Source organism: Xyrauchen texanus, chromosome 29 (genome assembly GCF_025860055.1).
Source record: "Xyrauchen texanus isolate HMW12.3.18 chromosome 29, RBS_HiC_50CHRs, whole genome shotgun sequence".
NCBI classification, from domain to species: Eukaryota; Metazoa; Chordata; class Actinopteri; order Cypriniformes; family Catostomidae; genus Xyrauchen; species Xyrauchen texanus.
In genome coordinates this window covers 7,859,049-7,886,195 of record NC_068304.1, presented here as the reverse complement: position 1 = coordinate 7,886,195, position 27,147 = coordinate 7,859,049, and the positions used below count along the sequence as shown (strand labels likewise).

General features: G+C 37.9%; 1 protein-coding gene across 1 annotated transcript; it reads right to left on the bottom strand.

Moving 5' to 3' along the window:
* LOC127622847 (sodium- and chloride-dependent GABA transporter 2-like) lies at positions 1-26,987 on the bottom strand. Its single transcript, XM_052096957.1, has 14 exons — positions 26,849-26,987; positions 26,523-26,657; positions 25,963-26,103; positions 25,487-25,574; positions 24,019-24,151; positions 8,112-8,246; positions 6,724-6,827; positions 6,345-6,469; positions 5,313-5,425; positions 4,460-4,597; positions 3,473-3,575; positions 2,853-2,953; positions 603-773; positions 1-424 (listed from the first exon to the last, which is right to left on the bottom strand). The coding sequence occupies exons 1-14, from the start codon at positions 26,985-26,987 to the stop codon at positions 296-298; spliced, it is 1,755 nt and encodes a 584-aa protein (XP_051952917.1). The 3' UTR covers positions 1-295.
* Positions 26,988-27,147: the final 160 nt, after the last annotated feature.

The window sequence follows — 27,147 nt, the reverse complement described above, 5'->3', positions numbered from 1 at the left end:
CCATGGCATATAGGTTATGCCAGTGAAAAATTTCAAAATAATTATTTTTTCATTGGGACAAAAGTGTTTTAATGAAAAATTAAAAAGCAAAAACAATTTCATGGCTTCACTGAAATATTTTTGGTTAGTATTTTCTCAACTGACCCAACTTTAGCAGGTGTGACAAAAAAAACCTTTACATGTTACGGAAAATATAAAAACCAGAGAATAGTGTTTACATTTTTCTTTCAATATCCATTGCCATGATTGTATTATACAGAAATGATTTCTTTTCTTTTCTTGCATACATGTTGTGTCAATTTTCCTTTGTGCTGCTCCTGACCAAGTCTTCCATCTCTGTGGTGAAAGTAATTTCCTGTATTTCAGCTTGTTGCTTACAGTTGAGCGGGAGGTTTGTGTCAGGACTACACAAGTGAAGCCAACGCTGTCAAGGAACACAAACACAGGGAAACAACATTACACTTGTAACACTTTGATAGAACTGAATTCATTAATAATTTACTCTTGGTTAGTTATGTAGATCTTTTTTTTTTTTAAACAGTTAAACATTCACATCCCTGCCTTGGTAACATCACAGGGATGAACATGTTTTCATGCTTTACCTGTTTCAGGCTCCCTTTGCCAGCAATAAGTTGGCCCAGTGCCCATCCAGGCACCAGCAGAATGGAGGATAGGGCCAGCAGCCAGCCGAGTACATATGCCCAGCCCGGATACACATATGAGCGGTTGAAAGTCAGGGGCTTGTATTCAACCAGCGAACAGATGAGAGAAACCTGAGATTTGTAGAAAAGAAAGTGAAAGTGGTGTGGGATAACTTTAAAGGAATAGTTCACTCTGAAATGATTTTTTCTTTGATAATTTACTCATCCAAGGGCCATCCAAGATGTATCTGAGTTTTTTCTTCATCAAAACAGAATTTAAGATTTTAAGAGGCGTGACAATGACAAAGTTTTCACACATACCTGAGTTTGCTTGAAAAACAGCACGGGAACAGCCGATGAATTCATATATCAACCCTTTGTTGGTTGGAAATTCTCAGCGGTAATATGTTCACTGCACACCCTCCAATATTTGACAGAATGTAGGGGTGTGCTGATATCCAGGTTCAAGCCAGAGCTTCAATAGCTCATGATCATGTACATGCAATCGATGAAAAGTTCATATTTTCTTGGCATGCATTTTCTTTGGGGTTTCTGAAGGTCGAAGTATCCAGGATACACACACCAAATGACCATTTTGAACAATACACTTATACAAATACAAATCTACAGCAAAGACTATTAAACTTTTGGACAGCGCTCCTCTTGTAAACAATGATTCGCTTCTTGTCTCTTCCTCCACGTGACGCGTGACCTTACCAATGATCTTACATCATCCCTCTCATGGAGATGTGCAGAAGCGAACATTTGTAGTTAAAAAGTATATAAGTATTGTTTTGTTTCTAAAAATAATAAATTGTTTGGGTTCAAAATAACTTATGTGGATTATTTTGATAATATTAAATATTCGTTTTGGACCATCAAAAAATGGAGTACATTCACTTGCATTATTTGGAGGAGGAAGCCTGAAATGAAATCCTAAAAATCTTAAATTCTGTTTTGATGAAGAAAGAAACTAAGCAAATTTAAATTTTTGGGTGATCTATTCCTTTAACTGAAACAGATCGGCCCTGTGTCAAGATGAAATGCTTCAGTTATGCATCCATATATAAATAATATATAATATATTTATTTAAATAAATATTTATTAATAAATATGTTATTCTCTATTCACATTATAAACAAAATTCTCCAATCCGAGCATCATGCTTTCAAAACAGTTAAAGGGATAGTTTACCAAAAACAAAAATTCTGTTATCATTCAATGTTATGTTGTTTCAAACCCATACGACTTTCTTCCGTTGAACACAAAAAGAGATGCCAAGCAGAATATTAGTCTTTTGGGCACCATTTAATTAAATTGATTCTTTATTGGAAATGAACAGTAATTGAGACCAACATTCTTCTGAACATATCCTTTTGTGTTCAACAGAACAAAGAAAGAGTTTTTATACATTTTTTACAGTATTTTTCATTTGTACATGTGTGTCTATGCTGAATATGTTATGTCATAAATAGATAATACATCTATACTGTTGAGTTCAATGTTAGTATTTGCTTTTTAGAAAATAGTTCACCCCAGGCCATCCCAGATGTGACTTTCTTTCTTCTGCAGAACACAAATAGAGATTTTTAGAATAATATTTCAGCTCTATTGATTCTTACAATGCAAGTGAAGGGTGAATAGAAATAAGAAGGTCCAAAAAGGACATAAAGGCAGCTAAGAAGTAATCTATGTGACTCCAGTGTTTAAATTCAGATCTTCTGAATCACTATGACAGGTGGAGGTGAGAAACAGATTAATATTCAAGTCCTTCTTTTACTATCAATCTTCACCTTTGACCAGCCCTGACCAGTAGGTGGCTGAATGTGAAGTGAAGATTCCTCACCCACACTTATATCACATATGAAGATATGGATTTTACCACAAGAGTTTTATTGATTACTTTTATACTGCCTTTACGTTCCCTTTGGACTTTCAAAGTTCTGGTCACCATTCACTTTGTATGGACCTACAGAGCTGAGATATTCTTCTAAATATCTTAATTAGTGTTCTACAGAAGAAAGAAATTAGTAGTAGTTTATTATGCCATGCAATTGATCTGTTTTACTAAATTAAGAATCTGTTTTGATGGCTGTGTAAATTTGTTTTGAGAGCACTAACCTATGTTTGAAGAAAAAGTAATTTGAATACTATTATTAACACTTCTGACCAATACATGGCATCTGTGAAACTCAAACAGATGTACTTACCAAGGACACCAAAGGAGTCAGATATTTCCAGCACAACATGAATATGTAGTTGGGTCGAGAACTTGTCATGTCTTCAATGATGTCAAACATTCTCTCAGCCCCTGTGGTAGAGGTACTTATGTCATAATTGAGCATCATTTGCTTTCAGGGCCAGTTGGAGGGTGCTGATCTATCAATTTCAGCATGTGTGCTCTAAAAACATGTAGTGGCACCCTCCACAGAACATAAATCACAAGCACATGGCTATGCTGGCTGTGTAGAATCAGAACTAGTAACTATTTGAAGTCAGAACTTTTCAATGAATTGGTCGAGCGTGCTAACATATTTAGCATATTTACCATGACTGTACCATGGTACTGTAACAGCAGGCATTTAATAATAATCTGACAACCTTTACAATGTCAAAAGTGTTTTTAGTCCATAGTTACATTAATACTACACAATATAGGCTAGAGGGTCTTGCCTAGGGTGCCAAAGGGGGCAGGACCAGCACTGCTGCCTTTCCAATCCTGTCTTGTAGTTTTGTGACATTTTGTCTTTTATACTACAGTATGTGGAGATTGATTAGTATACGATGGGTTTCTGTTAAGGTCACTTTCTGTTGCTTGTTTGCGACTCACCAAAGATCCAACCCATGGCCACAGACTCAAAAATAGACAAGAGCAGAATACTGGCTCCACTGCAGGAATAGTAGTCAAACAAATAGAATATATACATCCCGCCCTGCAGGTCACAATACAACATTACAAATCAAGATTAAGTGTCTTGTACGTTTAATGAGTGTATGACAAGCCATTTTAACATTTAACATCAATATGAATTATAGGCATCTAATACCCACTGAAGCCCCCGAATCACATTCAGCAACAGCCAAAGCGGTCTCGTATAGTGCTTGTAGAGTTTTGTGAATGGAACGGCAGTGGTAGTCAGCTTGCTGTCAATACAACCGCTCGGCTCCGAAGAAAAAGTCTGAATGAATTCGTATACCAGTCTCCCTTTTATACCTGTATGTCAGTGGGAGTGGCATGCAAATTCAACTCGCCAATTTCTCATTGGCATTTTCTCAAAGATCTGAAGGTGAATCTGGCTCCCAAGTGCGACCCTTAGTGTCACTACATCAACACAACTTTGAGTGAGTGACAGAAGGGGAACTATGGCAGTAGTTGCCAATAGTTTTTTTATAATTTCGTCATTTCAAAATTAGAATCCCCGGTGTGTTTTTCGGGCTTGTTTATACATGAAAGTCCCATTGCATGCACCAAATCTGTTTTTCTGGTTATTTTGGGGATTTTGGGGAATTGCATCTCAGATTTTATTAATTTAGGACTCTTTTTCTGTGCCCTTCATAGTATGGCAAGAATATATATATATATATATTTTTTTTCACATTCGTACGTTTTACACATTAATTGTTTTAAATTGAAATAAATATTTAAATAAATGTTTTACATTTTTCTGAATTCTTAAACATTCTCTTTATTTCTCGGTTTTAATTCGATTTTGAATCCAAGATTTTTGCATGTGGACTCAGATTTTTGTGTTCTAACAATTAGAACACAATTTGCTAATTGTTTTTCTCTCTCATACACAACACACTCTCCATTGACCTCTGTGACCATGACGAGTTGACCAAAGAAGCAGAAAAGACAGAAGAGCAGGAGTAAAATTTCTCGACGTCCAGATTTTCGCAACGCCATTGGGAACAAGTCTGTCACTGAAGTCATGATAACCTCCATTCCAACAAACTTTGAGGGATGAAGCACAAAGCAAGTGCATTAGAACTGCGTAACACTTCATTAGATAAAACACATTCTAGAAATAACTGTCCAACATATAAATGTAATTTATTTATTATTCTACATGCTTATAACATAAAAGCCTGTAGGAAGACATACTGTATCCCCCTCAGACAGATTGTGCTTAGTACATGTATTTGTGAGTTATTAACTATTCACTTTCAACATTTTCTCTTTGCCACATCTGTAACGTTTACAGCAATTCATATGTAAAGGACCTTTTACAACACAATTCTTCACTAAATAAAGACTTTGAATCGAAATAGTAGATTCCTTTGGCATAACCTTTCACACCAGGAGCAAGTATTCTCATGCAGACAAAGCAAGGTTTTTAATGGTGAGTGAGTAATTATTTCTCAAACTAATAAAATGTAAGCTTTAAGCTGACATAACACGTGTGGGAGCTAATGGGCCAAATTATTGGTTTAATGAGCATTCAAATCAGTTAGATTGAATGTTAGTTTAAAATATAACTTGTGTTTAGTCCATTATTTTGTTTAGTTAATTTCACTGTTTGTGTAGTAGATTGAGAGGCAGACATTTGGCAGACAAATTGCAGACACAAAAAAATGAATAAACAAGAACTAAAGTATAATTGAGCTTCTCAATTCTTGAAAAGGACTAGTAGCCACTGCTATGTGTATATGTGTAAGTTCAAGCTCACCTGTGTATCTAGACCGAGCAAAATTAACATGATGAAGAAACATGCAGCCCACAGCTGAGGGAGAGGCATCATAGCTACTGCCTGTGGATAAGCTATGAATGCTAGGCCTGGACCTGAGAGAGTGCGAGAGAGATCTGATGCTGAGAATTCAAAATTTGTAATCATTACTTAATATTGTCTGTTTGCAAAATTTTGCTAATTTAAATACTTTTTAAGTAATGGACAATCCATGGCTAGGTGTGCATTCAACTATTTTAATGGACGTGGAGGCAAAGAACCACCCGACGCAAGTGCTGTGTTGTGTGTTCTTGCCTTTTTCTGTTTATTTTGCCATTGCAAACACAACAGACACCCTAGCCTGGCAAGCTTGTCACCCGAACAATGGACAATATCCCATTAATTATTCCATTAGGATACACTTCTCCTCAAATCCCTAATTGCTTGTGTCTCTCTCCTGTTTTATAATCAGTATGTGACTCGCCTGACACACGTTTTTGTTTCTAGATGATGCTCCAGGGTCAAGTACTCACCCTATCCTCGTCTGGCTGGACACTGAAAGACACATTTGATAGGTCCCAGTTTCATTTTCTCTCTCTCTCTCCATGCAAAACATAGCTGAATGTCAAGCCATACTTTCCTTTCAAGCCTCATGTATGTAAGAGAATAGTGCAGGTGCATTCCTAATTATTTCCAGGTCCGACTCAGTAACACGGTGCTGATGAACATTGACGTCTTTTTGATCAAAACTGATTTAAAGAAGGCATTGCATAATTTATGCTTTGTGTTTATCAGCTCTGTGACTCATCTGACTTGCTACACTATATTCACGTCCAGAGGTCGTTTGAACAAAGGCAAACTCTCAGAATGTCTCATTACAGAGGACAGCAGAGAAGGCACATTAATATAGAACAGTGATTAAAACTGACTGGAACTACCTGTGCATTTAATGGTTTTAACACATACATTCCAGCTAATCAGAATCAAGTATTCAAATGGACCATGGTATAACTTGTATATTGAATATTGCAGTACCTGATTCTGCAACCTCTTTAATGGGGATGCCCTGCTTGTGGGCCATGTATCCCAGAACTGAGAACACAGCAAATCCAGCCACCAAACTGGTGCCACTGTTCAGTAGGCAAAGTAGCAAGGAGTCCCTGTTAGGGCACACATAGATTAAACAAACACATACACACACATTAAAGTCATTAGTTGTCTGACATCTGCCAGCCAAGCATTTTAACAAATCACAAGATGTAGTACAAACATATTTGTAATAAATAAATATTTCCCAGAGTTCTCTGTTCTCTCTTCTGTGTTCTTACACAACAAATTGTGCTGTTCATCCTTTATTCAAACATTTGTTCACTCATGCTTTCTTTCATTCTTCATAGACTGTATTAATACTAACCTGTAGCAGTTGTTGTTGTATTTATTGTAGCTGCCAAGTACAATGAGAATACCAGCACACACACTGTAGGAGAAAAAGATCTGAGTTCCAGCCTCCATCCAAACCTACACACACAGCAAAAAAAGCTGTTTGAAAGCTTACATTTTATTGATATTTTTGGAAAAACATACTCTTTACTGGTTGTGGAAAAAAAAAAATGTTATGTATAAATTAGGGCTGTCGATTTAACCCGTTAATTCAGTGCGATTAATTTTACAAAACAAATAACACGTTAAAAAAAATTACGCAATTAATCGCATGCCCACAGACCACAATAAGGAAGATTCCTGAGTAATGCAAGCTTGTAGTACCACCTGTTTACTCCAGAGGGCAGTAAGTGAAATTTCAGCGGTATGAGCAACACTCAGTTTATATAGTGAAGAAAAACACACAAGCAGCAGAACAACACAAACATGCATTACGTTCTTGCGTTCAAAACACTCGAAGGAGCGCAAATGCGATCTAAGGGATCTCAAGATGTGTTTAAAGATTGTGTATTAAACTATATTTAACTTGACATAGTGACCTAAACATTTTATGTTTATGATGCAACACACCGATGTCTGACATAGAGCCCGAAGCCATTTGTTTTGAGAATAATGGCTGGCTGATGAAGTTATTGGCTGGCTAGCCGGCTCAGCCAAAACCTAAATGGCTGCTGCAGCCACCAAACTTTTCATAGCTGCAAATGGCTGAAGCTGCCACTTCATGTCTACAGATGTCTATGTTATACTGATTTACTAGATCTCAATATTTCCAAGCAATGCATGGCTTACACTATATTTCTACAAAATGCAATACAATGTAATAAAGAAAACACCAGATTTTACTTTCACAATGTATGTACATATTTATTTTGTAGTCTGTATAAAAAAAAAAAAACGATGTTTTTGCCTGCCGTGTCTCGCTGTAATATAAACACACACTGTTATCAGTATTATTTTGGACAAAGTTTTGCACATTTCACTTCAATGTACACTGAAGCATGCGTAGTGAATTAGCAATGTGGAAACGGTGGTTTGTTACTGCAGTTATATCACGTTCAGTGCTATAAATCTCTCCGTTCCAGAATATTTGGTTCATAACATCAATCTTTGATTCAGGTGTTTGTGTAACCGTGCCCTGAAGATTTAACAAAAGTCTGGGTAGGCCTAAGTTAAAATTAAAAATTTATTTGATTAAAAAAAATTAGCGATTGACAGCCCTAATATATATATTTGTTCTTTTTATACTAGTGACTGACGTCTATGTGGTTCTAAGGCAGAGGCGGACAGATGAGCTGAAACAGGCATCAGCGTTATGCCGATGTTATGCTGATGGACAGCGACAGGGCAGATTATGGGGGTTACCTGTGGGTCAAAGAGACGGGCCGGTTCAGGGTACAGGTAAAACACAATCCCCTCCAGGGCTCCAGGCAGAGTCAACCCACGAATCAACAACATCAGTAACATCACATAAGGAAATGTGGCTGTGAAGTACACCACCTGAAAGCACAATAAAAGAAATGGTTAGATATCATAATTTTAACGATGTAGATGTCTAAAAATATTTATTTTGGGTTTAATAGCAAATAAGAAGTAATTTGTTTTCATTCTGCTGGACATTATTAGTTTGCTTTGGCATTTACTTGAAAAGAAAACGAATGGACGCAGACAATTACATAAATTTTTGCCTTTAGCGTAAATCTAGCAAACATCATTATATTTTCTTTTTTTTTTATATTTAAAATTTGATCCTGGCATCTATTACCCTGGGATTAAGTACAAAAACAACATGTTGCCACAGGTTTCTAATAGAGATCTTGAGGGAGTGACAGTAAATTTAGCATCTTTCTCTGTTTCTTTTCTCTTTTAAAAAGTTGTGGAAATGCAATAGTGGATTTTCTTTTAGCTGTTGGAGCAAATGGGAACACAGAAATAATACATGCAGTTATCACCTATTCACCGCTATTGAAGTTGACCCTACAATAGTTTACTTCTGCATTTTAAACCCAAAAATGTGAAAAGGCTCCATTTCTTTTAATAAAAAAGGAAAATATTGACATTAACAAATTAATAATGAATGCAAACATATTTATACAAAACTTATTCATCAATATTCATTTTCCTCTGCTCCACGGTCCAGGCCCCCTATTCCACCATGGTCCTCAACCCCATCAGCTCTGCCCCTCGAGCCTCTCATGGCAAAATGGATGAACTACATCTCCTCACATGTACAAATAAGGACTTTTCAAACTCTGCTGCACTGTGCTTCACAGAAATCTGGCCATTCAGGACAGCCCGTTACATCTGCCAGGCTTTCAGCTGTTCAGAGCGGATCGCATCACAGAGTTAACAGAGTTGGGGGGAAAAGAGAGGCGGTGGAACATGTTTTTACATGAAAGTTGGTGTACAGTTATAACAACGTTAAAGAGGATATGCTGTCCTAATTTGGAAGCGCTCTATATTAACTGTAAGCAATTCTACCTGCCGCGGGAGTTTTCTTAGTTTATTTTAGTGTGTGTTTACATCGCTCAAAACATGTGTGGGAACATAGTGCTGCAACAGCTGGCTGATCAAATCACAGACATTGAACAACAAAACCCAGATATTATTATTTTTGGGGATTTTAACAAAGCTAATCTCACACGTGAACTGTCCAAATACAAACAGCACATTAAAAACCCCACCAGAGACATGAATATACTGGATCACTGCTACACAACAATAAAGGATGCATATCGCTCTGTCCCACGTGCAGCTTTTGGACTTCATCTTCTTCTGACCTACAGAAATAAATTTAAATCAACAAAGCCAATAGTAAGAACTGTAAAGAGTGAATGAAGCAGAGCGGGAACTACAAGCCTGCTTCAATTGCACTGATTGGAGTGTTTTTGAAGCTGCAGCTACAGACCTAGACAAGCTCACAGATACTGTTACATCATACATCAGATTCTGTGAGGACATGTGCATCCCTACTAGGGTATTTTTATCATTCAGCAATGATAAACCATGGTTTACAGGAAAACTCAGACAGTTTTGTCATGCCAAAGAGGATGCATACTGGGGTGGGGATAAAGTCTTGACAGGAACACACTGAATAATGAAATCAGATTGGCTAAAAGACGTTACTCCGGTAGCTGGAAACGTTTTCAGCTTACGACCCTGCATCAGTGTGGAGTGGCCTAAAACAACTTAAAGATTACAGGACTCCTACCCCCAACCCTGTGTTGAACCAATGAATGGCTGACGACCTGAATGTGTTCTACTGCAGATTCGAAAGGCCCAATCTCACACCCCACATCCACTCCTACCTTCACTACACACAAACACCAACACCTCCAGCAACCCCCCTCCTGCTACTCAACCTGAACTCAAGATCTGTGAAGATGATGTGTGCCGTGTCTTTCGGAAGCAAAAGACGTGGAAGGCTTCAGGCTCAGATGGCGTCTCACCAGTGTGCCTTCAATCCTGTGCTAACCAACTGGCCCCCGTCTTCACACAGATCTTCAATAGATCACTGGAGCAGTGTGATGTCCCATGCTACTTCAAATGCTCAATTATTATCAGCTTTCAACACCATGATCCCAGCTATTCTCCGGACTAATTTAAACTAATGCCCTGTTCCCATGTCTATATGTCAGTGGATTACCAGCTTTCTGAAGGACAGGCAGCAGCTTGTGAGACAGGGGAAATTCACTTCCAGCACCTGTACAATCAGCACTGGTGCCCCAAAGGGATATGTGCTCTACCCACTACTCTTCTCCCTCTACACCAATGACTGCACCACCAAGGACCCCTCTGTCAAGCTCCTGATGTTTGCAGACGACACCACTGTCATCGGCCTCATCCGAGATGATGATGAGTCTGCATACAGAAAGGAGGTTGAATGGCTGGCTCACTGGTGCAATCATAACAAACTGGAGCTGAACATGCTAAAAACGGTGGAGATGATTGTGGACTTTAGGAGGAACACCCCAACACTGACCCCCTCACCATTCTAAACAGCACTGTGGAAGCGGTGGAGTCATTCAGGTTCCTGGGCACTACTATCTCACAAGACATGAAGTGGGAAACACACTTTGACTCCATAAGGCCCAGCAGAGGTTGTACTTCCTTCGCCAGCTGAGGAAGTTCAACCTGCCAAAGGCGCTGTTGATACAGTTCTACTCAGCAGTAATTGAGTCTGTCTTCTGCACTTCAATAACTGTCTGGTTTGGTGCAGCTACGAAATCAGACATCAGAAGACTACAGAGGATTATTGGTTGCCCCCTGCACCCCTTCAAGAACTATAAACTTCCAGAGTGAGGAGAAAGTCTGTAAAAATCACTCTGGATCCCACTCACCCCGCCCACTACCTTTTTGAACTGTTGCCATCTGGCCGACGCTTCAGAGCTCTGAGTACCAGAACCGTCAGGCAGAGGAACATTTTTTTCCTTCAGGCTAACCATCTCATAAACAGCTAAACCTGCCCTATTGAGCAACAACTATGTGCAATACACTAGAGTTGGGGTACTCGAACTTGGACTCGGACTCGAGTCCGGACTCGAGTCCAATTTTTTATGAACTCGGACTTGTCACGCACTCGGATGAATTTGGACTCGGACTTGACACGGACTTGGACATTTTGGACTCGGAAAATATTCCGAGTACGCGTCGAGTCCGCGTCACGTGTAACAATAAAACCAGCATAACATTTTTAATTGTCTTAAAATTATTTAATGTCTCCCCGCCTGTCATTTTACTGCACCACACCGGTAGGCAGCAGTAGCATCATCTTATGCTTGCAGACAAAACAAACACACATCACACAGTGTGGATATCAATGCGTAGGACGATGTCTTCAAAGTCAGCAATAATTTGTTTTGCTTACAAAAATCATAGAGAATTTATTTGCAAGACATCCGGTAAAAAGAAGCACTCTGCGGATTGCAAATTTTGCAAAACAACTCTTTCTGATGTTTCTGGAACAACTTCAAATTTCTACCGACATGTTCAAAGAAAACATAAAGAAAGGTAAGTTGCTTATTATAAATTTATACCAACTTAAATCCAAATAACATTGTTAGGGCTGGGCGATATGACGATAAATATATATCAGCTGTGTGTGTGTGTGTGTGTGTGTGTAGCTGCCAACTTAAATCGTGCAAACAGAAATGAGGCCGCATCAATGTGCATCATCAGTAATGGATTTAATGGTTTTACGCATGTACGGTCAAAAAATTCACACACATCATGTCAAAATGTAAGTCTGGCCAAGTATTCATGTAAACAGTCGGTTATGTATATTTTATGTACACAGCCGGTTATGTACATTGGTAAGACAGACGTCTTAAGTGAATGTAAACAGTTGGGAAAAATCAATTCAATCAATATCAATATCAGTCCAATATTAATCTGTTGCCGTAATTTTAATCAAACAAAATCACTCACTTACTCTACTGATGACTAACTTTATTCAATTTAATGAGAATCATTGTGCGTGTCATACAGTGAAGTCTGTTTTACATTTAATTGCTTTAGCCTATTTAATTTCTGTAGTATTTGTTCTTACTTGAATGCAGACCTACTTATAAAACATATCATTTTCGTGAAATAAGATTTAGTATCGCCCACGCCTAAACATTAGCATGTGGAGATTCCGGTCTTTAATTTTACAAAATGTTAAATGTAATTTAATTCTTAATGTGGGAAATAACATAAACCCTGCTGATTGAGACGTGTTTTTTTGTACATTTTAGTAAGGAATAAGGAAATTAACATATCACCACAGAAATGCAGGGACTGTAAATTCTTCTTTTCTTTGAAAACATTTTTGATAGGGAACTAGTTCTGTTGACATAAAATAAAAATGTTTAATGGCAATAACAAGATGTAATAGTGGTATTTATTATTTCATTTTATATTGCCATTGGTTTAATGGGTTGAAAGGTTAAAATATTAATAGAATGTAAAAATTGACAATACCAATTTCTAATCTTTTTTCAATTTAAATTCTTTCTGGACTCGGGCGGACTCGACTCGGACTCGGCCTTTAAGAACTCGGACTTGAGTCCAACTCGGACACTTTTGGACTCGGACTCGGACTTGATGTTTAAGGACTTGGTCTTGACTCGTACTCGACAAAGGTGGACTCGAACCCAACTCTACAATACACAGTTTAGTCTATTTATGTTATCTAACATATCCTCTTCTGCCATTACATACAAAAGGAAGGAAAAAAAAAACTTTTTGCACTGTATATAACATACTGTATTTTTGTACTTAATATAATTATTATATAATTATGTAATAGATTTGCACTACATGTGTGTGTATGTATGAACGTGTGTGTCTGTGTGTATGTACGTATATGTATGATTTTTTAATTTGTTTATTATTATCCATGTCTTGCTGCTGTTTTCGTATTGTTATTTGTATTGTTGTGCACTGGAAGCTCCTGTCACCAAAACAAATTCCTTGTATGTGCAAGAATACTTGGCAATAAAGCTGATTCTGATTCGGATATCTCCTGAACAAGAGGATGTTGCTACTCATAACTGGTTTTCGAAGTTAGAGACAGTGAGTCTTGAGTGGAGCCGAGTCATTTCAAGTGTCATTTTACCAAAAAACTGTTCACAGCACCAAGCCGTTCCAAACACAGGTGATATCATCAGCGCATGCCTCCTCAGAACAAGAAACTACTTAGGGCTTACATACTGTACAGTTTGTAAAATTCAAGCAGAGGGAAGCTGTTGTACCTAGCTTTGAGTTCATCACTGCTTTGGAGCTCAATTACTGTATTTTGGAAAATGTTGGGCACATCAGCTGTTTCGACGTTAAATGGTGCACTAAATATGTTCAACTCCAGTTGTTTGATTCTAACGTTGTGAAACAGTGCGCTTAATGACTCGAGGAGTTTGCACACTCATTTGCATATTCTGATGTTGTAGCAGGCTTCTCTGCTTGCAGAGTGGGAAAATGCATCATGTGACCCCTTTCAAGTTGCAATTGCCATAATTTTAATTTGGCCTTGAATTATTTGACGTTTGATACCAGTGTGCTGAGAAGCTTTTGGGGACCCTGGAGATTGACGTTAAGCTCTGAGAGGTACTTGGTGATGTCAACCATGAAGGCCAGATCACACAGCCACTTACTATCACTGAGCTCTACGACAGGTTTTCCTTTCATCTCCAATAACTTTTTAACCTCCTCCCTCAGTTCATAAAACCACATCAGCATGTTTCCACGGCTCAGCAATTGCACTTCACAATGGTACACCAGATCACTGAGCTCCGATTCAAGTTCAACCAGCAACTCAATAAATTGGTGACTGTTCAGTCCTCTGCTCTTGATAAAGTTTATGCTTGACACTACGTTGAAATAACATTGTTTAGCTTCAGCAACTGTGCACACAGGCTTTCCTGATGTAAGACGCATTGGTTTACAATGAAATCATTGTCAAGCTTTTGACATCTAATTTCTTTTTTGACTAATGCAGTTTACCCTTTTTGTGAACAACCATGGCTGCACCTCCATCTCTATTAAGCACGATTAACTTTTCAAATGAAGGCTCCAGTTTTTGCATGGCTGAATGAGTTTCTTAAACACATCCTCACCTCTGGTAGTGCCATGCATTGCTTCCAATGACAGCAGGTCCTCTCATGTCAAATTCCATAGTAATCCCGCAGGAAGAAATTTCCAATTGGGAAATATTTGTTATGTCGGTTGTTTCATCGCAGGCCAAAGAGAAAAACTGGAAATCTTTTGCAGACTCCTTGAGTGTTTTTTCAACATATTGTGCCATGTCTGTAATCCGATCAGTGAGTTTTTTTGAGACAGACTGACACTAAAACAATTAAAATTTGTCTGGTGCTAGCAACGTTGCAGTTAGCTCACTCACCACATAACTTGTCTTAACAAATTTGTCCCCATCACAGAGTGGCTTTTTTTAAAAGATCTTGCTGAGCACTCAAACCTGCCTGAAGAGCATTGATTTTATCCGAGCGCATTTGTCTTTGCAAATCATTACGTTTGTTGTTTTGAGCTGTAATTACTTTCAAAATTGGCCTTTTTCATTACAGCAACACATCCCCACAAACTAGACATATGGGCTTGACTTTTATCTCAACAAAAAATTAATAATTGGTCAATTTTTCTTGAAAAACTAATTCTTACATTCTACATTCCTACATACTGTTCACGTCACTGTCACATCACTGGACTTGCTGTTCCTGTTGCTGAAGGCACGCTGCATGAGTGTTTGTTGCCTGCATAGTATTGCCTATTTTTATTCTCTTATTCTCATACGTTCGACTTTTTATCCTTTGTCATTCCCATATGTTCGTCATTTTGTCATTTTACCGCATTTCGTGTTTTTCCACTTTTCTACTGTTTCATCTGTGTGTATTTTATCTGTTGCTATTTGCCCTAGCTCAAGTCTGTGTTTGTAGCCTGCTGGCTTTTTTTTTTTTTTTAGCATCGTTTATATATATATACATATCTGTTTTCAGCCTTTAATCCTTAACATCTGCCAATCTTCAGCATGCATCGGGATTCCCCCCGCATTATTATCCTATCGCGAGCAACTGCGTTCATCTTCCGAGTGCATCCAATTTTTATCGCAATTAAACTGCATTTACAGTGTGCACCCATTTTTCTCCTCTGTGTTACAAGAATTATTGCAGCGATTCACATCGATCTCAAACCCAAACTGCTCAGGAACAACCAACAACAACAAACGGTAACATGTGGTTAGTCATGGCATTCGCTCATGTTATTTTTTCCTGCATTGCATGTCTCTTGTTTACAATAGCCTTCTCTGTCAGCAGTAAGGGATTCACATGTGATAAATTTAAGGAATTAGTCAGGCTGATGAAGAAGGTTAATGAGTTAGAGACACACATCCGAATGCTAGTGGAGGTCAGTGAGAAAGAGAAGATACTGTTTCAGATGCTGGCAGTACAGAGAGAAACACACACTTTGGTTCCAGCTGTAGAGCCCATGCATCAGGGCATTTGTGTGACGTCTCAGTGGCATACTCGCTCAGCAAAGAGACACCACTCTCCCATACCTATTAGGGTGTACAATAGGGTGCACCCACTGAGAATCATGCTGAAAGAGCCCTTGTTATTGGTGATTCTATTGTAAGGAACGTGGAAATAGAGACTCCAGCCACTATTATTAAATGCATTTCGTTTGCCAGAGCATCTGACATCAAATCAAATTTACAAGTGCTGGCTAATGCTAAAAGTAGATTGTCTAAAATTGTTATTCATGTTGGCACTAATGATGTCTGGCTTCGCCAGTCAGAAATCACTAAAAATAATGTTAAAGACGTTTGCGAATTTGAATGTCAGACACTATAATATGTTCTGGCCCCCTCTCTGCTCGTCGTGGTGACAAGGTTTATAGTAGATTAGTGTCACTAAATGGCTGGATGTCTGAGTGGTGTCTGAAGAATAAAATAGGATTCATAGACAATTGCAAGAGTTTTTGGGGTAGACCTGACCTACTAAAGAGAGACGGACTTCATCCCTCCAGGGAAGGTGCCGCTCTCCTCTCTAGTAATTTGGCTCATAGTCTTAATAATGATAGTATTTGACTAACTGGTGCCCAGGTCAGGAAGCAGACAAACTGGTTAAACCGAACGTCTGATAGCTGCCATGAGACATCACACAGGTCACATAAACAGCAACACATAGAGACTGTATCACCTAGATATATCATAGAGACTGTCTGTTCATTGACCTACCAAACACAAAACTCTCCCTAAATCATTTAGAAAAACATCATATAAAGGTAGGGCTACTAAACATTAGATCTCTTTCTTCCAAAGCACTAATTGTAAATGAAATTATTACAGATCATTTTTGTATGTACTCGGTTTGACTGAAACCTGGCTTAAACCTAAACCTGAATATATTAGTTTAAAGGAATCTACTCCCCCAGGTTATTGTTATAAACACGAGCCTCGTCTGAAGGGTCGAGGAGGTGTTGCTACAATTTATATTGAAGTTTCTCAGAGGAAAGGATATAAATGTAAGTCTTTTGAACTAATAATGCTTAATGTGACACTGTCAGATATAAATAAAAAAAACTATGTCGTCTTTTACCCTTGCTACAGTTTATAGATTTAACCGGGCCTTATTCTGATTTCCTTGGTGAATTTGCAAATGTTTTGTCAGATCTTGTAGTTACTGTAGATAGAGCTTTAATTGTTGGTGACTTCAACATTCACATAGATAATAAAAATGACACATTGGGATTAGCATTTAGCAATATTCTAAACTTTCTTGGAGTCAGACAAAATGTAACAGGACCAACTAATTGCTATAATCATACGCTAGATTTAATACTCAATCTACATCAAGCTATCGTTCAGGTAGAACTATTCTTTCGACCACTAAAGATAGCTTCTCTAATAATCTTCCAGATCTATCTCATGGAAAATATAAATACAGTCATTTCTAACACTCTTGATATTGTCGCACCCCTTCGATTAAAGAAAATTAAAGAAAAAAGCCTTGCACCATGGTACAATGATCACACTCATGCTCTCAAGAGAGCAGCTAGGAAAATGGAGCGCAAGGTATTTCTAAAGTAAAGTTAGAGGTATTTCGCGGTGCATGGAAGGGTATGTAGCTACAGAAAGGCACTAAAAGCTGCCAGGTCCGCATATTATAGTACATTCATAGAAAATAATCACAACAATCCTAGGTTTTTATTCAGTACTGTGGATAAATTTAATTAATCAGAAATAAAATTGGAATTATGCAATCATCTGTTACAGCACCTCAGAAAACAGTGTCTCCTTATTTTACTCACATGAAACTTCAATCCTTCGCTGTCATAAGTCATGAAGAGCAAACAAAATTTATAAAATCATCAAAAGCCACAACATGTCTGTTAGAGCCAATACCAACCAAGCTCTTAAAATAGGTTTTCCCTGTAATCTCAGAACCTCTTCTTAATATTATTAACTCCTCTCTATTCTTAGGACATGTCCCAATAAACTTTAAAATGGCAGTTATCAAACTGCTTATTAAGAAGCCACAACTTGATCCTGAAGAACTGGCTAATTATAGACCGATTTCAAATCTCCCGTTTATGTCGAAAATACTAGAAAAGGTAATATCCTCCCAAATATGTTCATTTCTAAAGATACATTTTATATATAAACAATTTCAGTCAGGATTTAGGCCTCATCATAGTAAAGAGACTGCACTTATCAGACTTACAGATGACTTGCTCTTATCTGATCATGGCTGCATTTCACTTTTAGATCTTAGTGCTGCATTCGACATGATAGATCACGACATTCTCTTGAATAGGCTAGAGAATTATGTTGGCATTTGTGGAGATGCATTAGCATGGTTCAGGTCCTATTTAGCAGACCGCTACCACTTTGTCTATGTAAATGAGGAATTGTCAAACCAAACAAAAGTAAAATAAGGAGTGCCACAGGGATGGGTTTTAGGGCCTCTGCTTTTCACCTTGTATATGCTTCCCCTGGGAGATATTATCAAGAATCATGGAATAAGTTCCCACTGTTATGCCGTAGATACCCAAATTTATATTTCTTCAAAACCTAATGAGATTCTCCAAATTAGCTGTGGGTATCAATGAAATTAAAGATTGGATGGCCAGAAATGTCCTTCTACTCAATTCCGACAAAACAGAAGTACTAATTATTGGACCAAAAACCACTAAAAATAAGCAGCTAAAATATAATTTGACTCTAGATGGATTTACTGTTACATCATCTTCAACAGCAAAGAACTTATGTGTTATATTTGATACCAATCTGTCCTTTGAAAATCTAATTACCAATGTTTGTAGAACAGCATTCTTCCACCTAAGAAATACTGCTAAATTAAGACACTTGCTCTCTGTTGCTGATGCTGAAAAACCAATTCATGCATTCATGACCTCAAGACTAGATTGTAATGCATTACTGGGAGGATGTCCAGCAAGATTAATAAATAAACTTCAATTGGTTCAAAATGCAGCAGCCAGAGAGCTGACGAGAACCAAGAAATATGATCATATTAGGCCCATTTTATCATTGTTACATTGGCTGCCTGTTAAATTTCTTTTTTTACCAGTATTAATTTTAAAATTCTGTTAAATACGTACAAAGCTTTGAATGGTCTAGATCTGCAGTAGTTAAGTTACAATAAATTGAATGGCATCTATACTAATATTCACTTTATTTCTTTCCCTGTTCAACCTAGGGACTCTTATCCTGAGTTCATCAGAACCGGCTGGATCCAGCTCCATTCCTGCTTCGTGTCACTGTGTGATGATGACTAATAGCAGCCGGTGCCAGCCAAACATCACTTCAGTATATTACGATGGACTTCAGAGGATGAACTGATGCCAACTCCATCCATAAGACATGGGATACTTCATATGCCACTGCCTGAACCTTGGACTTAGGACAGACCCCACCACAAATACGGTCCAGGTTGAACTGCGATGCACCTCACTGATCTCTGCCTGCATCACCTCTGTAAATTGATGGACTACACTCTTGCAATGGAATACATAGACTATCAATTAATTGCCAACAAATCCCTTCATCAGCCAACCTACAAGGACAATTGCATCTATGTGAACTACTGCAGTTATTCTATGATGGACTTCAAAGACATTAGTCATTACTCTTACAGTTCATACAAAATCTTTGTTTACTGACCCTGACAACACTGACCCTTAACACTTACTTAGTTTAATAATTTTAAACCATGACTTTAAGTATACATAAGTAATATTGGCATTATATTCATGATGTTATTCAGAGGGGAACTGGCCCCCACTTTGAGTCTGATTTCTCCCAAGGTTATTTTTCTCCATTAACCAACATCTTATGGAGTTTTCTGTTCCTTGCCACAGTCACCTTCAGCTTGCTCATTGGGGTTATAAATAAAATAATTATTAAATTACTTATTTTTAAACACAATTCACAATCGTATTTTATCAAACTACACAATGATTACTCTAAGACATTATAGATATTACATTTTGATCTTCTGTTAATGCATGATCTTCTGTAAAGCTGCTTTGAAACAATGTGTGTTGTGAAAGGCACTATAAAAATAAAAATGACTTGACTTGACACTAAATTCTGAATCCCCCTTTCTCTTCTTAGTGCTAGCCATTTTAAATTGTGAGAAATGAGCCATGTCTGTGTGTCTTGTGAAGACGCACCAGAAAAAAAAAACATCCAATGAAATTTTAAAAGGGACTTTCATTATACTTTGCATAGATATTATTTAAAATTATTTTTATCATCATTTTGTTTTTTAAATGATCGAATATGAAATCAAGCCATTTTTTTACTTAAGATATTGCATTCTCCAATGGCTACGTGGGCCAGTTCAAATGATCTTGCAGCCTGGAGACAGGATGTTCCTCACCCCTACTCTAGACTGCTGTATGTAAAAACAGACTCTTAAAAAGGATGAAAGAGCTATTGGCATGAGCGAGAATGAAGATTAACCTCTTTGCATGTATGATCAAAACACAATGATTACACTATGCTGGGCTCAGAGGCTTACGATTGATCTGGTGTGAGGGACTGAATCAGTTGTCATAATTTATCAGCTGCTCAAATAGTCTTTTCAACACCACAAAATATTTGTCTTTTTTTTTTACAAACATTTAAATAATCACAAAATAAAAGTTGAAAGCCCTTACCATCTGGCTGATTTTTGATTCAGCGATGTAGCCATGTTTTCTGATGTCAAACAAAGAATTTGACACATTAAAGAACTATGAAAGAAAATTAAAGAGGCATGTCCAGATGGTTGGCATGGGGTGGCCGTGGCCACCCACAGAATTTGATTGGCCACCCCAGGTGCTACCCCAAATATTGAACTATGATTGGTCATTTCCCAAGTCTGAGGCAGGCTTTCGATACAACCATGTAGAACTACATTGGTTTAAATTGAAGTGGAAAGCAGTCAAGATATGACAATTAATTGATTAGACTTGGGGGGGCACTGTGAACAGTCATCTGAAATGAAATATGGCTTGAAAACGCACTGTAGGCTGCGCTGCGCTGCGCTGCGCTGCATGTTACATGATCCGTGAGAACACGACACTGAAGTGCACCCATAAAGCAGGCTAAACGATGATGAGGGACCATTTCACTATAAACAACAGTATCATTAACTGCAAACACCATACAACAACCAGTGCTATGATCAACCATCCTGTCACCATTGATTGAAGTGAAAAGGTATGCATTTCCCAAAAGCATTGCAATCTTACATTAATCGTAAGACCACCGGCGCCAATGGTTTCTATGATCTACTCAGCAGAGTAAGCATTACAATCACCAGTTTAGTTATATTTTGGCAAATATTCCTATCAGTTTATTCTAATAAACCCACTATACTCGTTTAATATTTTTAATTAATCAGCACATCTACATTGAATACATTTTCTGATAGATCAATAACGTGTGACCCACCCAGCTCTCCGATTTCTAGAGATATGATTTATAATCATGTTTTGGAGTTGACAAAATTAATAGGTGCATCAATTTGAGAATTTTCAGGAATTTGCTTCTCCATTTAACCTATATTTATTTCCCATATATATATATATATATATATATATATATATATATATATATATATATATTTAAAGCATGCAAAGAACTAATATGCATTCAATGTTACATGATGTGCTGTTCTGAAAGAGACAGTGACCATATTAACAGTTTCTATAACATTTATCCAGCTTTAAGAGACACTATATTCATAAAAATTATACTGAAAACAAAAATAAATAAATAAATAAATAAATAAATAAATGCTATTTGGAGTCTGTGTTTGCAGTAATTACAATAAATTTCAATTAATCAATTATTTAAAGATGCTATATGTAATATTTTTACTGTACTAAATCATAAAATTACCATAATATGTCATTAGAGAATTAGGAAACATGCTGTCACAAACGCCTACAAAGGCGCCTCCCTGATCGGCCACCGGAGATCTGACTCACCTGAGTATTAACTTTCCCCGCAACCCACATACCGGGCTTGATTAGCCCACAGCTGCTCCCCATTAATCTCCCTCTATTTAAACCACGTGCAGTTACACACACACTGCGAAGTCTTGTTTGCTCCGGCTACATTACCGAGCGTTTCTAGTTTACATTCCCTGCTGATTATCTGTTTACTGACCTTGCTCTGCCTGCCTGACTACGTTTGTTTGCTACCTGCCTACTTGAACTCTCGCCTATCTTCCCGCATTGCTGTTTGCTGCCTGCCTATGATTGCCCTGTCTGCCCGTTGCCTGACCATTGCCCGTTATCACCTGTGTACTTCAATAAAAAAACTGCTTATGGATCCCAACTTACCTGAGTCTTTGTTACACATGCTAAGTTGAAATACTGGCTTCTCCAATGCTACAAACATTATATTCTATTTTGAAGTTTCCATTCCGGACAGAATTTCTGTTAATGTTTTGGCCTGTGTGATCTCGCCCATTGCCCACTCACAATAGTATTTCGACATCACCGGGTTGCCGGATTTAAACAAGTTTGCAGGCAAACAACACAATGTGCTGCAGCCATGGAAGCCAGCAAACGATCTGGATCAGAGATAACAGATTCCACCCAATCAAAAAGCCTCGCCATCCGTCTAAAAACCACCATGACCAGAGGCATAGTAAAACAAGGATAAATATTTGAGATGCCTTCGGAAGATGGAGACAGCTTAAAGCCTAGAAATGCTTTAAAACAGATGCTGAGTTGGCTAATTTGTGTGTCAACATTCTGGCAACCTGCATGAATTTTGAGTCTGGGGCGGGGCAGACAACTCTCCAATATTTTGAATTTGGACTACAGTACCCATTTCAAACACTTGCTGTCAATCTTACATAAAGCACCTTTAACTAAACAACATTCGAATATTGAAATTCTTAAACATTTACATATTTTCTTCTTCTTCTTCTTCTTCTTCTTCTTATTATTATTATTATTATTATCAGGGACGTTGAGTTATGCTTCATGCCATCCTTGAATGAGTCTGTGCCCCACATGGGTCACCCCATTCAAAAAGGTCTGGACATGCCACTGACTCACGCTTTCTATTCGTTAGGGACTTTGGAATGACCAGATATAATTTAAGGTGGATGGGGAAAGGTGGATAGGCTTGTCACATTTTCTTTCAGAAGTAGCATTGTTTGGAAAAAATGCATTTCAGCTGCCTCTAATGTTCATCACCCTGGGCTATGACCAGAAGACCAAGCTGGACAGTGAGGCCTCAAAAGTAAATCTGTGGCACATGTAGGCTGGTTGCAAGACAACCTTGGCACAAGGATGGTACAGTTGGAGGGATGTTCAGATCCGCCACAAGATGGCGGAGGTCCTAGAGATGTGTAGAGTAAAGCCAAACAAAGGCTGGCATGATCTACAGAGGCAGTTTATTGATTTTGTTAAAAAGGGAGGGGTTATACAATGCAGTGTGCAGAGGGAAGCCAGATCAGTCCTGGCACCTGGAAAAGACTGGGCAATGGAGGTCAACCTTGGCCAGCAGCTGAAATGTAGTGTTATGTTTGACATCAGCTATAAAAGTCATGATGATTAAGCTTGCCATCCCTTGGGTATATGGACTGGATGCAGCCCATGAGAGGAAGAAGTTAAATTATGCTGATCTAGCCGCAACGTGCCGGGAAAATGGATGGAGGACTGCCACTTACCCTGTGAAGGTTGGGTGTTGAGGATTTATAGGAACATCAAAGCAATGCCAAAGCTGAGAAAAGGAGCTTCAGGCCATCATCAAGTGTAAGTGGTATTATTGCAAAGTGGAAGCATTTAGGAACCACAGCAACACAGCCATGAAGTGGCAGACCACATAAAGTTACAGAGAGGGGTAGCCGAGTGCTGAGACGCATAGTGCGTAAAAGTCACCAACGCTCTGCTGACTCAATAACTGCAGAGTTACAAACCTCCTCTGGCATTAACATCAGCACAAACACTGTGCACCTAAAGCTTCATGGCATGGATTTCCATGGTCGAGAAGCTGTATACAAGCCTTACGTCACCAAGCACAATGCCAAGCATCAGATGGAGTGGTGATCAACTCGATATTAATGCCAATGGATTTAGAATGGGATATCATAAAAGCTCCTGTCCTGTAGGTGTAATGTGTAGGTGTCCCAATACTTTTATCCATATATATATATATATATATATGTGTGTGTGTGTGTGTGTGTGTGTGTGTGTGTGAGTGTCAAATATTTAAACAGTGTATTATAGACAATAACTCATTCTTGCACACCTTGCCTGTAGATTTGACTCCTTTCCAGATACAGAAATAACATATGATCCACATTGCAATGAGACACAGAAGAATCTCCCAGTTGATCTTACCCAACTTCTCAATGCCTCCAGAGATCGACAGCACTCTGCGTCTGTACATTGTCAGGAGGAGAGAGAGAGAGAGATGTGTTTTCAATGAAATATGAAAATATATAGTCTACTTGAGTCTTAAATAAATTCCTTTAGATTCCTTCTGCATGTTCAGAGTAGTCTCTGAAATATACAAAGGTTATTACTTCTGGAGTGATGGAAACTTTTACTACAAAAAAACAAAATAAAAAAATAAAATAAGTAGGTAAATTTTCTTTGGTGATGTCTGCAGAACAGATCACTGTGCCATACATTAAATAAGATTTCCCGGACATTTTCAGTTTCAGTTTTCAGAATGACCTTCCCATCTCAATCCGGGAATCTAACTCACTCTCTATCTTCAAAAAACGGCTAAAAACACATCTTTTCCAAAAGCACATAACCGGTCAATAATAATAATAAAAATGATTTACATTTCTTGTTGCACTTAAATCTGTTATACTATTCTGATGATAGTGAAACTTTGTAGTATGGCACTTTTCGTACTACTGTCTCCTTAAGATGATTCGCTTATGTTTTCCTCTTTTGTAAGTCGCTTTGGATAAAAGCATCTGCCAAATGAATAAAGGTATGTAAATGTAAGATTATTGTATCCACGTTGTTGCGCAATAAGCTACAAAATGCCGAAACTATATTAATCAAATTGTATCAATTATGCGGATAGTAAGTCTGGCTCGAAAGAATATGTCTACATTTTAGTGCTAAACAACTCAAGTTATCGTGTGAACATGCAAATCACTGTTAATGAGCGTCTCTCAAAGCGCATGTGAATGCACAAAGGATGTCAAGATTTTCACTGAAAAAGTACTTTCATATTTTTCATTTTCTCACCAATACCTGTTGTATGCCTTCAGAACGGCTCATTTAAAGCTTTAAAGTGATTCACAATTAATTGCTATTGTGTTAAATAATAAGGACCAGGATATTCATTAAAACATTTATTTTTGTATTCTGCAGTAGAAAGTAACTCATATGGGTTTGAAACTCAGGAGGGTGAGTAAATTATATTACTTACACTATACTTTTAGGGCACAGAGTAAGTTCAGTGCTGATTGCACCTGTTTGAACTGGCATGCAGGTGGTTTGTGAATGAACACACATTTTTGTGCTGAAACACCTTGTCTAAAAGTGAATTCACCCCTTAAAATCAGACACCATTTATGAAAGAAATTGTAAGAATAGTATGGTAGTATGCGATTCCAAATTTAGCCATAGACAAGTTTTAAGCCCTGAAAGCCCAGCCCTAGGTCCTTAATAAAATTTGTATAGCAATTGATACATTTGATAAAATATGTTTAATACAGCATGCTATTCCAAGTCACAATTTGTATATTTACTCCCAGAACTCAGTAACTGAAGAGGTTGAGTTAATTTGTGTTGTCCAGTTGAGGGTCAGATTCCTTTCTGCAAGATTTACACAGTCATCTAAGACAGAGAAAAAAAGAGAGTTACTGATTTTTCCAATGATTTTTAGTTGTGATTTTCAATTATTTAATCGCCGGCCAGTCAGAGGAAGTTCGCATTAGCGTCTACCAGCAGGAAATCATTAATCACTTGACCATAGGGACTCACTGCTGAGTTAATAGTTCTATCAGGAAGACTCATAGACTTGAGTGAAATTCAAGATTACATTTATTTGATGAATATAAAACAGAAATGTAATGTCTCTCTTTGGCTTAAGCCCAGTCTGGCGGTCCGAAGAATTTGAACACCAAAACAGTCTTCATGTGTGACACCCTCGGCCAAAATCGTGTGGTTTGTAGTCTGCTAGTGTGGCGGTGGTTATATTAAGATAATGGAGTCACATTATTACCTGTGTTCCATGTGTTATTGCAGCTGGCCCATGGTAGTTGGGATTTGAAAGAGAAGATGAGATAGAAAAGCGCCCAGGCCAGAATGATGATGTAATACATGCAGCTGTACACAATCATCAGTTGTCCTGCATAACCGATACCTGACAAAAGCAAATAGACACACTAACCAGAAGGAAGGAAATAAAACTAGAATTAAAAGGCACCTGATTAACACCAATTAAATCAGGATAAGTGCAACTGAAGATGACAAAATATTATGCCAGATAAAGTACAATCAATCAACTGTATCTTATTTATTTAGCATAAAGCAATTATAATTTTACAAGCAAATATTGCATGAAGATAAAAATGTTAATTAAACGTTTAAAAACCTTTTAAATCCTTTATGAGGTTATTTTGCTCTTTTATGATTCTCACCCACAGCCGGCAATTACAATTTTGGTAAAGGCAAAGTTGAAATACATTTTTGGCAAAGGCGATGTTTTCATGAAGAAAAGACGTGTCAATAAAAAGTTACATCCTTCATGTAGAGATTCAGATTTTTTTTAATTATTCTAACCTTTAGCTAATGGACAGAGACGTTGCCAACATGTAATGCCACCTTCCTGTGTGTACTGCCCCATTGCTGTCTCTAGCAGAAACAGAGGCACCCCACAGGTAACCACAAACACAAAGTATGGAATCAAGAATGCCCCTGAAATCACACCCACACAAACTTACATTATTCAGATACCACTGACATAATAAAAATATTTAATTTGAAGTAATCAAATGAAAAATTATTCTTGTAATTGGCAAACATACTTTATGGTTCCTGTCATACATATGTAGTGAAATCTTAATAAAGCAATTTTTGTACAGTATTTAGGCTGCCTCATATCATACCTCCTCCATTCTTGTGGCAGAGGTAGGGAAACCTCCACACGTTACCTAATCCAATCACATTTCCTGCCACAGCCAGAAGAAACTCTGCTTTACTCCCCCAGTACCCTCTCTCCTCTATTGGTTCATCTATCCTGTTCATACCTAAATGCGGTTTTTACCAGCTCTCTCTTGACCCTGTTGTCCAGACTGCTGTTATTCCACAGTGATGGGGTATGAACTGAATTCAGGTTGGCTGTAAGTTTATAAAAGTGCATCAGTGAACTCAATGAATGATCCATCCCACCCCAACTAAAGGCATG